We start from the raw sequence: 17,223 nt of genomic DNA on the forward strand, positions 1-17,223 counted from the left end.
ACTTTAGAACTTAAAATTTTAGTAGATGAATTGAAATAGGAAACCGACTGAGTTCACTTCAAACAGGAACGTTCGAACAATCAAAAACCCAAATGTATTCTCATTTCTGGTTCCCGGTTTGTTACGAATTAGCACAACAACAATAAATGATAGAAGTAATAATTGCAAAAGATATTTGAAATATCAATAAGGTGCTCTGACAATGAGTTTACAATTCTTTTTTCTTCGACCCTTAAAATTAACACATAAAAAGATTCTTACGAAAGTCTAAATATGGCTATACCGAAATTGCATTTCTCGGAAAACATTTTAGGATCAAAAATTAGCGCTGCCAAAATCTACAACCATACGAGAATAACCATTCTAATGCTACAGTACGAAATCAATATTTAGTTCAATTGTACTTTGCATAGCTACATACCAAAACACTGCTGGGACGCTCAAAATCTCAACTATCAATTATTTTGAGGGCCAAATAACCACATCTTTAATCTACTAAATGAACTATTTCAAATCGATCGACTACGATGTCAATTCGAACTCAAGCTCTAGAAAATCAATTCGTTCCTTCACAACGCAAACGTTCATACTCGTATTTAAAAAACACACAACCCATAGTTTTCTAATGAAACATTTTTGGAGCGGAGGGTCAAGACCAAATTTAGCAGCAGCTTATTAACATTAATGGTTTCACGTCTATATTTACTTTATTCACTAGAAAAATGGCTATTACTCCGAAATCTATCATACACCTATACCGAAACAAGAAAGAACCAAGTGGCAGGTTTCCGACCGTACAAGAGGATATGCTATGGACCACATACATTGCTTCACCGGATCTACCGGTAGACACTCGTACGTGGGACACGACTTCAGTGAAAAAAAAGACAAGCAACAACTAAGACCTTAGTGATCTAGAAAGAACACGGGAGAAAAGAAACAAACAACATGTTATGGTCTAGTTTTTTCTCTTTTTTGCCATAACAGCATAATAACCGAATAATACGCATGTATCTGAATACAAGAATGGAAAATCGACTAGGAAAAGTTCGTGTGTATGAGAAGAAGCGAAACGGGTAATTCAAAAAAAGGAACAAAATGAGAAGAGCAGTTTAGTAAGCTCGGTCCAGGGAACCTCTACTGAAAAGTCAATAATAGATATACTAAAGAGAATTCTAATACGTTTTGTTAGTATGGAAAAACTACGAGAACATGGGCCGTTTAGCTCGCGGTGACGTTGTGGCACCGCCATCGCTGTCACCAAGATATATTTCGCCTGCTCCAGGAGAATACAGTGAAGGTGGTGTGCCTAAAACACCGTCCCCAAAAGTCGAATCCATTGCTGAAGTTAGATCACCGCTGGAATCGCTGGATGAATTCTCACAGCCGGTTGCTCCATTTTCGTGAACGGCTGGTCGTATACCAGCAGTATTTCCAAATACTACACCCGTATCATCACATTTAACGTTTAAACCCGACATGTGAAGAACACGTTCATCTGGTTCGTCAGCACACTGCAACAGTACTGAGAAATATGAATAAGGACAAACATTCGAAGAAAAATAATATCTTCAGAACTACAAACAGAAGACGAATAATCTATTGAACAATATAAACGACGCGAAATCACTAACTTTCCATAAGAAAAAATTGAACAAGAGCTTACCTCACTTACACTACTACTACTGCTGGCGGTGTGCTCCCACTGTTCTGGTTTTGCGGGAAATGCTACGCTTGCGCCCTACAAAAAAAACAATAAGTAGAATTGCCCGACTCAGAGAAAAGATGCAAACAAAATCATGACCTTAGTAATAGTACAGACAATACCTGTGTTCAAAAAGAAAACATAAATCAACACAAATGAAGAGAGCCTACAAGGGATGAAGATGAAGACTGTTCCGATTGCAAAGGACATTTTGGCCATGAAGTTGCTGTACGAAGTGGTCCAGAACCAATCACGGGCACATTTGCAGGAGGGCAGTTTATCTGAAGTTAAAATAACGAAAATTTTGATTATTATTTTAAAAAAAAATGTTGGAGTGTATGTACTTATGAGAAAAAGAAGCTAATTTTTCGTTACCAATGACCTCCTCATAAAAGTATAAAAATATTTGTGCAGTTGAACAGAGAACAAGGGGCGGGAAATGTTTCCCGTAAAGACATCATTGTTGTCAGCTAATGAAAAATCAGAAACAAATAGTGAACAAAAGTAAGAAAAAAAGGAGAATTGGGCATTATATTCTGCAGAAATGAAACCACTAATGTCTAAGAAATAAAGATAAAAAGATAAAGTCACTGGCGTATCAATCCACTTGGAATGCGCCAATACCAAAAGTTTTGTGTCTCCTACAAATACAAAAAATGTAACAATTTCCTTATATCAGTGTATACCCTTTAACGTTTATGACGCACATATATACATGGAGAACACTTCTTGTAGAGGTGCGAACCACTTAAAGGGTTAATTAATCAACTTGTTGATTCTAGTTACGCCAGTTTTAGGAGGAAGCAAATCTGATAAATAGAAAACTTACACTCTTTTTATTCTTGCTCTGCTTCGCCTCTTCATGTTTGGCAGCAACTCGTCGAGCATACGCAAGAGCTGTCTCGGCCTTTTCTTGTGCCACCAAATCTTGTGAATGTATACATCTGGTTATGATGATGACCTAAACAATCATAAAGAAAATTACAATGCATGAAAAAGAACAACCTGGGTCAGAAAAGACTTCTAAAAATATGTAGTTTAAGTGGGTCTAGTAAAGAAAAAGAGAAAATAAATATAAAGATGATTATCTCAAAGAAAAGAAACGGGTTTCGAGGCGATGCTTACAAAACTATTAACTTAGAAGACTGGTGCAGATAAAACGTGTAGTCAGAGTTAACCTTAAATCCCGGTGGCATGCTTTCGTTTTTAAAAGCCCGATCCACTTCGATTAACGGAAACACGTGCACATGTTCGTCGCGCTTTCGTCGAATCAACGCTGGGCCAGAAGCTTCCGGACGACCCTCAGGAGCTGCTTCGACAGGTTCACCTCCTAAATGGACTCTGAGTTTAGAATGGCTCGAAAGAATTCTTTCATAGCCATTCATAAATTTGGAATCTGAAGATGACTTACTTTGGAGTCACCATTCTTATAATTACTTTTGATATTCTATTATGCTAGCTGTTTGACTCTATTTTCAATCCGCAAGTATATGATACAACACTACTTCTATATCAGTATGAGAATGTCCTGTTTACGCATATATTACGAATTTGTGCTATACGAACTCTAAAATACAAACTAAGATATGAAGTAGTGTTAAAGTAGTATTAGTAAAATAAATTAATAAAACACTACAATGCTACACTAAAGTAAGAGGGATTCTCTTCTACTTTTTATTCAAAATCAAGAAACAACGAAATTCATTAACCTAGTACTAATATTAAAGAACCCTTGAATATAGTTCAAAAGTGGCAATTAGTCACTATTTATTTCATTTCTTCATCAAATTATATTATGAGTATGATAGAAATAGCCTTAAGATATGTAATGAAAATAGCGAATATGAGAATTAAAAGTAACAAATGGGGAATAAATAAAAGATAAGGACTTACTCGTTGCAAGCGCTAGACGCCGCTCGTTGTAAAAATCACGAACGATATTTGACAAATGCGCATTCCGCAACAGTTCCTCGATTCCATAACGCGGCCTGAACACCTTCTGCTATAAAATATATATCACTTTGATGACACATCATTCAAACACAGCGCTCGCGCTATCGCTTCGACTCGATGACTATGACTTTAACACAGTCAACAAAGAAATTGAAGTAAAACTGGGAGCTCGAGCTTTTAAGTGAGAAGATCCCGATCGATTTCAGTCTCATGATTCTTCAAATCTGCTAACAATTTCGATGTATTTTCCATTAGAAAACCTTTTTCATCAACATTATAGAAGTTTCCACAGAGGACAACCTCATGGAAGGTGATATATGCAAAAACTAGAGGTTTAAAAAGAACGTTGTCAGTATACTATAATTCGTTTTCATTATTCAGCTTCTTTACAAATTCTACAAAGCATGTTCCCCACCATGCCGGACGAAAACTTCGTAACCAATGAGAAGTGGTAAAATAAGTATAGAAAGAAGCCCGAAGACACATTTCTAACAAACTAACGGAGATATTATTTGCAAATCACTTACGGGAAAGAGAAAGCGCTCGAAATAAATAGATTATTGGGAAGTTATCACGTCGGTGTACCACGTTCCCTCAATGTTTTGTCGCGTTTTTACACCTCGGAAGTAACAAAAATTAAAACCACTAAACTAAGTCATGAGTAATAATTCTTAGATATAAAACCAGCACTGACACAGCTACCAAATCTTTTCGATAACTTAAGAAAATCAACAACTGTGGGCTAATCTACAAACTGTCACAACAGTTTGCTAACATTTTAATCTACGTCCCACGACCGGTGAGAAAAACAGCAGTGATCTTTGGGCGGGGCACTGTACTACCCACTATTTATGAACAAAAATTAACCACCTAGGTAGTTTGAATGTGGCTACTAATTCGAACTTCAGAAGGAATAAAATGATTAGAAAGACTCACGCCTTGCTGGCATCTCCATAAATATCTGCTAAAGAAGATGAAGGACAGTGTTCCTCTAGTCCAGGTGGCAGTTTCAGCTGAAATTCTCGAACCAGTAAATTTTGCCGTCTATAAGAAAAAAAAAACACTACCTTCAAGTTGGTAGCCTTCCATCGTTCATTCGAACTCTGTGTCTTTCGCTTTTTGTGGCCTTCACTACCACTAATAGGGTCACTAGATGTGATATGCGGATCGCTACTATGCGCTTTGCGGGCTTTCACTGAAATTAAATTATTGTGCATGATATTGTGAGTGAAACGCAGTCATTCATAGATACGGTCAAGTCTAAAAAGGGCGAGAAAACAAAAAAGGAGAACTTCTTCCAACATAGTAACTGCGATGTTCTACTTGGGAAAATCAACTTGTGGAACAATAGGAAGAAATTGCATGCAACCATCAACATCATATGAGTCTTTTCGTAAATTAATCTGCAGCTGAACAGGCCGGCCACTGATTTTCGGTATTATACCGATAAAGCAAAACTAGATTAAGAATGAATAAAAAACTCCATTTCATGCAGTTTCTTCGAAATCCTTACTCAAAATACCAGCTTTCTGATTTTTACATACTACAACCTCCACAACGTTTTAGTTTTCTTTTGCAATATCTAATGAATATTGATTATTTGCTTTTTTTTCAAATAGCCTGCATTTGGAGCTACAAAAAAAAGAACGCACACACTCTTTGATTTATGCTCTGGTATCTTGAACTATAACTATTTAAATTCAGTTGGAATAAGTAGTTAATAAACTGAGGCTTCAGTGAAGAGATTGAAATTCTTAGTCCACCGCATTAAAAGAATATAAAAAGCAAAATAATATACTGTTACGTTAGAAATCTATTTTGCACTTAGAGGTTCGAACCCACTCTTGGTGAGGAAGGACTTGTGATGGCCGACCGGCTCACTCGATTTTCGCTGTTCGTTCACGGCAAGACCCAACGTCGCACTATCACCCTCGGCCGACACAGCACGCACATCCCGCCGCAAACAAGGAACATCATCAAACTGTATAGTACCAGGCGCAGGTGATGAAGAAGGCATCTCAGCACTGGCAACAGCTTCAATATTGCTGGTGACAGATGTCGATGATGCTGATGTTCGCCGCTCAGTGATTGATGTTGCACCTTCTGGATATGGAGACATTTCGTCGCCATGCTGGTATCCACCTCCACATGAGCCAGGACAAGTGAACATTGTGTTGAGCCAGACGTGGCCGATCTGAACAATACAATCCAGAATTTTAAAACAGAATTGCTTACTGAGAATAGTAGCAGTGTAGACTCACAAAATAAACATAATAAAATAATAGATATGCGAAAATATGTGTGGTATGTTAAATGAGTCTTTAATGAATTTTCATCAAACACAGGTGATTAATTCGTTTTCGAGCAAACCCTGGCCTCTTGGACATTTTTAAGTTTAATTCTCGAATTATTCACTGAAAAAAACCTATTTACTTTCGTCCTTTCACTCTTTACTAGTCACCAACAACTGTGTAAGAGCTAAAAATCCCCGCAAAACTTTCAGCAAACAACATACTTTGGTCATCCCCCATTAACGCAACAGTGGACCTAATCGAGAAACGATAGATTCCAAGAATAAGAAGAATAAAAAGAATGAAATGAAAATACCAATAGTAAGAATATAACATTAAAACATAAACCTTTTCGTGTTTCTTTTTGTTCTTCCGCAATCGAGATCCAGCAGCTGGTGTTTCGGCAAAGATATCCACACGTACATCACCTTCCAAGTAGACACGATAGGGATGGGTTACAGACCAACCCCAAGCTCGCCTTAAACAGTTTTCCTGATACTCACTTGTCATACGCTAATGCAATTGATTTGCAGACGTAAAGCTACTACTGCTAACTAAAGAATGAAATTCAGAGTTGATGTCAAGTTTTGAACAGAAGAAAAAAATCCCTGTCTTTATTCATTCTTCATTCAAAAGTCCAACTACTTTACGAGCAGAACGGCAAAAAGAACAAGCTCGAAAAATTTGCTGCATCGACCTGCAAAGCCGTTTTTGCATGAAAGAAATCTCATCATACTGGCATCAAATTCATGTTAATTGCTTCCCCTTCGATAACCATATACCTTCTTCTGCATTCTCTTTCTTTTTCGTCCCAATAAATATTAGAGTGCAAAAAACAGCGAACAATCACACAATTCTAGCTATCCTTGTGTGATGTTAATGTCGCTGCGAATACTCAATGATTTTATCGTAAGAACAGCTCGCTGGGAAGCTAACGGCTTGGTAGTTGTTTATAGAGGTCCTTTTGATGTTTAAAATGTTAAAACAGTACCAGATTATGGTAACTTAAAATATTCATATTTGTACCGGAGGAAAAACAGCATATGCTCCAGCTTACGATACGGTGAGAAAACAGTTGCTGCTCATCGCAGTACATTGTAATTTCTATAATGATGACAATGATTTTTATTAAAAACTACTTCATTAACTTCTTAAGGAAATGCAAATTTCATGAAATCCCTTCTGAAGGGGATCCATTCAAGACGTTATGGAGAACTAGCGCTTTTACCAGCAGCTTTTTCCATTTCGACGAAACTCTTAAGCATGTTGCCTGATAGCCACAGCGGCGGCATTTGTATGGTATCATCAATTGCACTTTGAATAATCACGTTATCACTGTTTTTTTTATAACGAGACTGCGATAGCTGCTATCGTTTGCATTATCAACACTCAACGACGCTGATATCGTGGGATCTGGCAGAAAAACGATAAAAATCGCTGCGAACATAGAACAAACAATTACAAGTGGATATTGCACTTCAGCAGAACTGGTTGAGTGCAAACCAAAATTGCATTACCTCTTGTTGCAAAAAGAGGATTCTTGACTGATGCAGCAGCCGATCAAATAATACTCTGACTCAATGGCGCACCAAAACCAAGGTTCAATAGACGAACTCATTAACGACACCACACTGCAATCCCTTCCTTACCAGATAATGTACTGGCCAAAGTTGAAGGAAGAAAGAAAAAACATGGAAAGAACATCGAAAAAAAAAGGTAGGAGATTTAATACAACTTTGAGATGGCTTGGCAATTGGGCAATCTACTAAACCAGAAAGTCGAAGATTCCATAGAGCAAAAACTTCTGCTCAATAAACGAGAAGAATGCGATACAATTTATTGTCAATTATTATTTGGAGCGGGTGTAGTGTAGCAGTTAGAGGTCCCGCTTCCTGTACGATCGATCGGAGGTTCGAATCCGCCCTAGTGCTCACCAATCCTTTCATCCCTCCGGGTCGATAAATTGGTACCAGTCTTGTCTGGGAGGATAAAAATACTTTCGTTCGCCAACCTCGAACGACTGTGAATTGAAGTGAACGTGGGGCGCATTCCAAGCGGATTGATCAACGCCAGACACTTTATCCTCTATACTTTTCATTATTTATTTAAACCCTTTCAAAAACAAGCTTTTGTTGAACCCTCTGAATTACTAAGGTTTCCCTGTTGCAACATTCTACTTTACTTCTCAAAGCGCTACGACAAAAACAATGGAAATTCCATAACAGATATGAAAGAAACAAACCTTGACACGCAGGTCTTCATGGCATCAAACGAATACGTCGACGGATCATAGCTGTCATCTCCAAATGGAACCTTTCCGGCCCACAATTTCTCTTCTTCATTCCTTCAATGGGACCCATTTAAAAAGTACTAAGTTTCTAAACGAAAAAAACTAACCATTGCTGCCGAGTTATAGCAATGGGTGCTCCTGTGAACATTTCTATATCACCTTGAGCAACACGCATAACGAGATCTCCTTTAAAAGTAACTCCTAAACAGGACTTTGATGGTCACTACCCAACAAAACGTGGCTACTGTATTAGAACCTAATCCAATTCTTCTCTTTTTGAAAAATATACATAAAGAACAAACTCATACCCAGTTGTGGAGGTCGCTCCACATAAACTCCTACAAGCTCTATTCGTAATGGTGTGTAAGCCAAATTGTGCTTGTGCATCTGTGCATAATAATACACGTATCGCCGTTGCGAAGGTATCGTTACACCCTGCAATCACAATATCATCATAAGACTATTACAGAAAGAGAATTCTAGAGCAGAACTGAAAAAAGAGAATTATTTCTATGCCATACTACTTGTTATATCACTCAAAACGTAATGAAATGCGTAGATCAACTCATTGAAAGACAGAAAGTAGTCTCTCTCAAAAATATTTCGATATAAACGCATTGGTATTTTTAAAACATCATTAGAGCATGAATTAGAATGGCAAAAAGATGATAAAAATGCAGAAAGTCGATTAGTCATGACAAGGTCTTCGAAATAATTCGGAACGTGTGGAAAGTAAGAAAACAGAAGGGTATACTTGAACTTGGACTCCGCTAACCAGTTCCTCTACTTCGATTGCTGTTTAAAAAGTTGGAAAAACGACAGACAGTAGATAAGTAATCAATGTCTATTCGAGGAAAGACCAAGGGCAACTGACCTTGTTGTTCACAGTTCTCACAATTGAATAATAATCCATAACTTGACGAGGCAGATTGTAGAAATTCATGGAAACAAGATAAGCGCAAATCATCACACCGGTTCGTCCCTGAAATGGTTAGAGAATGTCATCAATATTAAAATATTATCATTATTGAATCTCGTTCATATACGAGTGAAACACCGGCCCCGAAACAAAAGCACAATTGTATTAAATCCACTCAATCCGACATTTATAACATGGAAAAGGAAAATTTATCTAGTGCTGTGGTTAGCTTAAAACGAATTTTTTAATAGCAGCACGATACCGTACCTTGCCAGCTTTGCAGTGCACAGCCACCACATTCCGTGGATCAGCTTTCAAGTACTCATCAACCTGAAATATGCCGATTCTTTTCACATCTTTTGAAGCTGAAACTCTGTGTACCTCTCTGCAAAAAGGATCCATGAGATCAAGTCTCGGTGGATGATGATCCTTCATATGATACAGACCCACTCGACCATGAAACTTCTCCACCTTATAAAAATAGTTTCCCCGTCTGAAACAGTAATGTACTAACGAAATTTGGAATGAAAGTCTATATAACTTTCCTTAAACATTGTGCTCCCCTTCTAAGCACTGTTTACTATATACGAATATAACAAATTAAGAGAAAGGTTTCGCAGATGTTTTTTCAGAACTCGAGAATATATCCAAGTACACAACATCAGAACGTTATTTCTTGAGAAACATGATATGTCTTTGAAACTTCAAACTTATGAAATCACAAACTTTTTGGAGAGGAATCAGATACATTTGGAAAGTTTACCAGAAGATTCCGATCGTATAAACAATGGCTAACCAGAACATCGCGTAATAATGGGGAAGTAAAAAGTGAGCAAAAGAAGTTACGAAGCAACTTACAAATTGAATACTTTGTAATGTCCGGCATGATTACGTTCTAAAAATTTGACAGTATGATACATGCTATTTCGATAAAGACGTTCAATACTTTTTGCCGGATAACCCATAGCGATTATTCGATCAGTAATATCTGAAAAGTCAGAAGTTTACGACTGCCGCAAAAATACAAAGAACAATCAGAAATATCTGAAACACGTACATGTTAAGTCGAGGTTAAAGCCATCCTCGGTATAACGCCGCCGATTCTGGCTGATCACAGATCGTAAAGGATTAAAAACTAAATCTACGACGTCCTAAAAATGAATGGATGACTAAAAAGATACAGCTCACTGAACGAAACGAAAAATCTTACATTAAAGCTATGAAAGGAAGGATTTCGAGACGATTCCGTAATCTGTGGAGTTGTTGGTAAGGTAGTGATCTCGGCAGATGTTGTACCGTCTCCGTTTGATGAACCCGGCTCAGATGTCGACGAACTAATATAAAACTCTTATCTTCTTCACTTGAAACGATAATGCAAAGTACTAAAATATGTTGTTTTTCTATGAGCAAGGAATTCCACCTATAACCTATTTCTTCAACTGCTTTTAGCGAATTCACTCAGAATAATTTTGAAACATTCAGTAAGCATATATGCGATAGTCGGAGCTGATCCGACTGAATTTCTCGTACACAGGAAATGGAATCATCTGTTTTCCAGAAATAACCTCAGTGACGAGCGGGGTAGAAAGTAGGATTCAGTCTTCTGGCCAACGTTATAACATTGACAGCACGAGGGTAATGTACTCTCCATTCGGGAATGGGATGAACTTGAAAGATAAGCTCAAGAACGGACTACAGCCCTTATCACAACGGAAATTGACATTCCAACATTAATATTTGACTCTTCTATTCAAAAAAAAATTGAATGGACCTAGAGAATGACAAATGGATTCTTACTACTTCTCGTAAATAAAGAGGTCCAATGCAAGCATAAAAGACTCCCAGCATCTATGGAAAGGAAAAAAAAGCAGGGCACTTATTAAAAGAGGCTATGCACAATTTGTTCGCCATAATCATTTCCAAAAACTGAGCCTTAAAAGCGCATACAGCCTTTATTTCCTCAAAAAAAAAAAACATTCAAAGAATAGGAATCCTTCGTAATTTGGAGGATCAGTCAGTAAGAAACAAAAAGTCCCATTACTTCTTTATGCTCCACTCAACAGAGGAATGGTTTATCAACCACTTCAACTTCGAGTATTGTATAGGGATCATGTTTACTTCATATCTGTTGGGTTCTTGAAGTTAATTCGGATAAGTGCGGATCGAACCTGTTCTTTTTGTCGTTGGCGGTGGTCGCTGCTGGATCGACATGTACCCGCATAGCAGCGGTTTCGTCTCGCATTATTGGATGAAGGTGGCTTGGTGGGGCGTGAATGGCGCGACGAGGTGTGGTGCCGTTCGTTTTGCACCTGCTGCGGGCTTGAAAATCTGCTACACTGTTGGAGCCGGATAATGTTGCCGAAGGGAGGCGTGGCAATGTCAGACGAACGCTTCGAAGGGTTGACTTTTTGCTCCTGATGCGAAAAGTCGAAATGCTGCTACGGTGTGCTGGCCGATTTAGCTAGTTAGATGCTGCACGCACGCATGCACGTATTCGATCGCAACGAACCACACGACGCAACGTGCCCAGACCAACGCGCACCTGTTTGTTGCTCCTGAAATCATAAAGCATGACGAATTGCAGAATGTGATAGAAAATGAAGAGTAACATCTACGCATGAAGGGATAAAGTACATAAACAAAGCAGCAAGTTGGAAATTTCTTATTCCAGGGGCTAAAAACACACAATGAAATGAGAAAGAAAGGTTAGAACATGGTCAGGACAAAACAAACAAATACTCCACTGAGTTCTAAATTCGATAGATTAACATAAGATCTTGAATATGAACATGTTCACCATAGCAAAGATATTAAGAAATTTGCAAGTTCTTTGTATAGAGAAGTTGTAAAAGTGCAACTGGATAGGTATTAAAGAGTAGAATGGAAACAGAGCCGTCTGACAAGCGCAAACTCGGAAAAGTTCGGTGATCATTGTAGAAACATACAAAAAAATGAAGAAATAGATCTTGGCTCAACCTTGACGAACGAAAAATTTTACTTCTGTAGCAAAATCGCAGACTCGAACTGTGCTGTGTCTACAATTCCTTCCTTCATCTGGATATTCGTCTTTTTTTTTGACACGAGCCAATGATCCCGAGTACACTACTCATACGCAGCAAGTGGGAGAAAACAATATGAAAGGAGAGGCCATTTACACACAGTCGATATCGTGAGAAACCAGAGTTGAACATTTTTGCAAAATATCGGAATCTCACTGATCCTAATACAAAAATGAATGTGCACTTTTTTTGTATTCTGTAGCGAGTCACTTAAAAGCGGTCACGTATCGAAAACATCTGTTTCATTAAGATTTCAGATGATTCAAATGTCAATTCTGTGCAGAAATTGCCACAAATAAAAATACGATACTAATTAATGTAGTTCCGCAAAAGAAACAAAAAAAAACGTAGCTGAAAAGGATTGATACTGTAAAGAAAATGTCGATATGCACTTGCCACGACGCGTGACTTTCAGCGAAAATGTATCCACCAGTAACTGCACGATCTAACTGAACAATTAACTAGATATTGAAGAGTAAGATGGAACAGGAGCTATCTAGGGGGAGAAGCGTAAAATATCGTGTTCATTAAAGAAACATATTCATCTTCTAAAAGATCAACTAATACCAATCTAACCTGTTTAGCACAAATTGTGCAAGAAGTTAACGCGGCAAAGGAGAGTGCAAGAGCAAGTATATCATCTATCAGACTTTAAGCATCCGTTGGAGTGACGAATGCGTTGATGGAATGCTGCAACCTCTATGGACTAAAAATTAAGAAGAATTAAAAAAAGGATATTTACAGTTTACTTTCCTCGGTGCTCATTGAAGGCATCAAGGAAAGTAAACGGTACTTAAAGGCATCACCCCCCTCTCCGTAGTCTCCCATCCTGTATACGAATACCGGTCCGGAACCTGAAATCCAAAAAAATGAACGTATTTTCCGGGCCGTTTTTTACAGCAATTAGAAATGGAGAACACCCCCTCTCCGTAGTCTCCCATCCTGTATACGAATACTCCACCTGAAATCTGCACTACCTCAGATTCGTGGGGTGATGCCTTTAACAAAAAAGGAATCGACTTCGATGTGCAGGTCCCAATTGCAGTGTGAGATTTGAATGAGCAAATCACAACAGGGATTTTGGATACGCTTAAACCCCAGCGATGAGTCAGAGCAAAGCAGAAAATTCCTCTCCATAAACCATGAGTCTCGCCATCTCTCTCCCCTCTTAACATTGAATCAAGAATTCCATCCCTATATACCTCCTCAAAAGTCCTCAATAATCAGCTCTTCTATTTTACGTCTAAAACATGAACAACTCCGCTAGATTACTCACTTGTTTTCATGTTTGACTGAGTAATAGTCTGATTGATAGCTCAACGAATAAGGTCTGCCCATTTCGGGGTCCGGCTAAAATGTAGTTGGGGGAGCACTCAGTGGCGCCCTTATTTCTGGAAAAGAATAGCTAAATTAGTCGGAGCCCTAAAAAACTAAGCATTGGTCTTAGAGGATCTACGACATGTCACTTAAAGTTAATAAGAGAAAGAAGTAAGTTAAAGTGTCGAGAAATACGGGCGCCACCGAGTGCCCTCCCCCAACTACATTTTCCTCCGGGCTTCTGCGATGGGGTGATCAACGAAACGTCACCCGAATAAAATCTGCTTAACGATCATGCGTTTGCCACAAGAACTGTTATCAAGTTCAACGGTAGATTCAAAGAAGGTATGGCATAAAATATTGCGTTCAAGAACTGTTGGTTGAGTGCAATATATAATGCTGCACTGTACCAACAGTTCTTGAACGCAGGAATTTTGATGAACCTATTTTTGGAGTTGGTTCAAAGTTCTTATTCAAAACGTTCCCCGGAATGTCGCGTCCGAAACAATTATTCGGGTATGATCAACTGGAGTACAGGCAAATTCCCACGAAAACTTTGCGAAACTTGGGGGAAAACATCATAGCTCTCTGAAAGTGATAAGAAATCAAAATTATAGGTATAGAAATCAAGTCTGACAATCTGCAGTAATCACGCTTTCCAAAGTGTGACTTCAACAGCTCAAAAAAACAGACATTTTTTGACAAAAATGTTAATCAGACCACAAAACAGACAGCAGACAATTCAGCAACTCTATCCTCAACAAAATCGCAGCGCTTCAAATTAGTGGAGCTTCGTTATTATTTTGTAAAACTTTATCGCTGAAGATCACCCACAAACAAGATCGTTACCCATTAGAGAGAAGACCAAGGGGTGTAACTTCGATACGAGGAATCTCCGCAAAACAAATCACCGAAGTTAAGTTACAAAATCAAACCTGGGTAGATCCAACCGAGAGGAATAGACACAACGTGTAATCTTAACAATTTTGCTATCACATCTTCAGTTCACAGTGTAATCACACAAATAAAATGATAATGGTTTTAAAGTTTAAAGATGAATAACAATTGACATAAGACAGCGATTATGTCCAAGACCAAGGAGTTCCACGACCTTGAAGTGACAGTAATGAAGGCAAACCCCGCGAAGAATTGATTGACCAGCGTTTTTTATAGAGTGCAATTTTGAGACATGCGTTCAAACAGTATCAGCATAAAAATTTTATTTGTTGGATAATGCCTGTCGGCAATACCAAGATAGGAAATGTGCTATCTTGGTATTGCCGACTGACTCTGAAGCTAAAATAATTGGAACGCATTGAAAATTCCCTGTGTCATTTTCGGAAACATCCCTTGATTTGTTTTGGGCGATGTTAGTGCTCAAAAGTTCTCTTGCTGTAAAAGTGAGTTATAGGGGCTTCCGATGACGAGGGGACGTTTCAGAAGTAACAGTTGTGCAAATGTTCGATTTAGAATAAGGTTTCCAAACAATTACTAAGCAGAAATGAACTGCCTAAAAACGAAGTATTCGTGGAAATTTCTGATCGCTTCTCCCACTAAGCACCAGGTCGAAGCATCAGGAAATGCTGTTATAATGAAGGAAAAAGAAACTAATAAACATGCATAAGAACTAACAACTGATGAACCACATGTGTGCAGCAATCCATGAATAGGTACCTAACAGTCACTGAACAGAACTAAGACAGTGTATTCATTGAAATAATTTTGATATCCAACCCAGATACTGTAAACCCATTGAAGGGAGCTGCTGCCAACATCCGCCAAGGAACTTGAATACACATTTCGATGCTGTTTTCAGATGAAAAGCTTAGTAACTTGCACTGACTATGACCAGGAAAGGTCAGGAAAATATTATTGGTTATTGTAAACGATATAAGTGTACGATTAAAGCGTGGGAATCTTTGCGATCTTTGCGCAAGGTATTTTATAGAGAGCGTTTCGTTACTAACTCACAAACATTGAAATAGTCTGATTTTTATTTCAACACATTCTGACTGTTTAATCAGAAATCCTATATAATCTCACGGTGCAGCCTCATCGATAACTTTTTCACTGCGATCTCAAAATCCTTAATTTACTCACCACTTGAAAGTTTTCCTGCATTTTCTCTAAAATATGGTGAGTAAATGTTTCCTTAGCCCCAAGATAACTGCAGTATTTACCAGCTTCGTTCTCAGTATTAATCTTATCAAAGACTCATGATGGCCAAGAGATTAAAAGATTGTAGAAGAAACTCGTACAATGCGAAAACGCAGATTCTTGCAGTTTTTTTTTTCTGAGATCATTTACTACCCATAAGGTAGACATGCTCGTAAAACTTGTTAAACAGCTGCATTTCTAAATTAGATACACAGAAAAGTACATTTCCAATTCTACCAAAGTCCAAACTATTTACAAGAACAAAAATGTAGATGTTCCTATACAATTCTCATATGATGCTTCAGAAAAATTAGAAGAGTTTATAAAGCAAAAGTAACCTTTTCTCGCTATCTACATTATGTATTACATTATTACAGTAGAACAACGACAGCGGCCTGAGCACGCACATAGATGTGCACGTCCCTTCTAATTTCGTCCTTGGTGATCTCAACTTTCTCCACAACAAGAACGTAAGATTAGACACAGGACAAATCTCTTCTTGTATTCCTGATGATGTTAGGGATAATCGCAAATCCCAGTCCATCTTCTTCTCGCATCTTATCGATGGATATTTTTATAGGAGTCAGTTCAAATTCTGTTGAAAGCATGTTCGATAATAAACAATCAGCTTTGTATCCCATGGAAACATACATCATATTTCCGAAGCAGAATGTACAGAAAAGTCTTCTTGTCGCTGTCTGTTTGATATAATAGAGCTCTCACGTCTAATAATGTCTCAAACTAACATCATCCATGGGAGGAGGTTACGGTTTACGTAGATGCCCTAACGTTCCTAATTCGAAAAGGAACGTAATATTCTACGTTCTGAATGTGGAAATAACCAGGATCGAACGAAAGTGGCATTGAGCTCAAATATAAATGATCAATGTAATGAGCGTCGAACTAAGACTCGAATGAGCAGAAATTGATTCGCAGGAAAGAAGCGGATAATACATGCGCATTTCGGGATAATGAGTGCAAGAATTGACAAATGTAGGAAAGGAATCGACAGTAAAATTTCTGAAATGAACCTTCGCTACGAGCAAATGAGGAGTACATGGAAAAAGGGCAAACTTTTAGCTTTTTAAAAAATGTTCCTCCTTAAATTCACTGTACAATATTAAGTTCAATTCAATATCAGATGCAGGATATAAAGTCATCGGATAAATCCCACTAGCCGTTAAAATGGGATTTTTTTTTTGAGAACTTGGGAGAGAATTTTCATGTACCAAAAAGTTCAACTAAAGAATGTTACATGGCTACAGGTTAGATTTTCTATTAGAACGGAGGGCGTTCGACGTGCAGTAGAGGCAGCAGTGACAATAAGTTCTGGACCGGATGTACTTTGGAAAAGAGGTGTTGTGGAAATCGATTGGACCCGATGATCTTTTTGAAAATGCACGAACGAGGCGCCAGGAACATCGGCAGAGACCGCAGACAAGGCGACTGCCTGTCCTTAACGTCACTTTCAACAAGCGAACTCCATGTTGATGACCTTCGTTTGCGTTTACGCACTTCTCCAGCCCTTTTCT

At 38.2% G+C, this 17,223-nt stretch overlaps 1 protein-coding gene across 3 annotated transcripts; it reads right to left on the minus strand.

Annotated features, from left to right (window-relative positions):
• Nucleotides 1–1,202: 1,202 nt before the first annotated feature.
• RB195_002291 (uncharacterized protein) lies at nt 1,203–13,503 on the minus strand (the record flags this gene model as incomplete). Of its 3 annotated transcripts, none has more annotated exons than XM_064199473.1 (22): nt 1,203–1,514; nt 1,667–1,741; nt 1,876–1,986; nt 2,535–2,666; nt 2,884–3,035; nt 3,599–3,693; nt 4,595–4,671; nt 4,726–4,853; nt 5,651–5,852; nt 6,298–6,427; nt 8,192–8,293; nt 8,347–8,440; nt 8,548–8,674; nt 9,114–9,221; nt 9,426–9,488; nt 9,540–9,651; nt 10,017–10,146; nt 10,216–10,309; nt 10,369–10,492; nt 11,327–11,572; nt 11,641–11,713; nt 13,494–13,503. In XM_064199473.1, the coding sequence occupies 22 exons, from the start codon at nt 13,501–13,503 to the stop codon at nt 1,203–1,205; spliced, it is 2,697 nt and encodes an 898-aa protein (XP_064055354.1). The 3 variants fall into 3 exon arrangements, with proteins under 3 accessions (XP_064055354.1, XP_064055355.1, XP_013304214.2); XM_064199474.1 differs by having other exon boundaries at nt 5,501–5,852; XM_013448760.2 differs by lacking the exons at nt 11,641–11,713; nt 13,494–13,503 and having other exon boundaries at nt 5,501–5,852; nt 11,327–11,400.
• Between the last annotated feature and the right edge of the window lie 3,720 nt (nt 13,504–17,223).

This window comes from Necator americanus, chromosome IV, assembly GCF_031761385.1.
Source record: "Necator americanus strain Aroian chromosome IV, whole genome shotgun sequence".
NCBI lineage: Eukaryota > Metazoa > Nematoda > Chromadorea > Rhabditida > Ancylostomatidae > Necator > Necator americanus.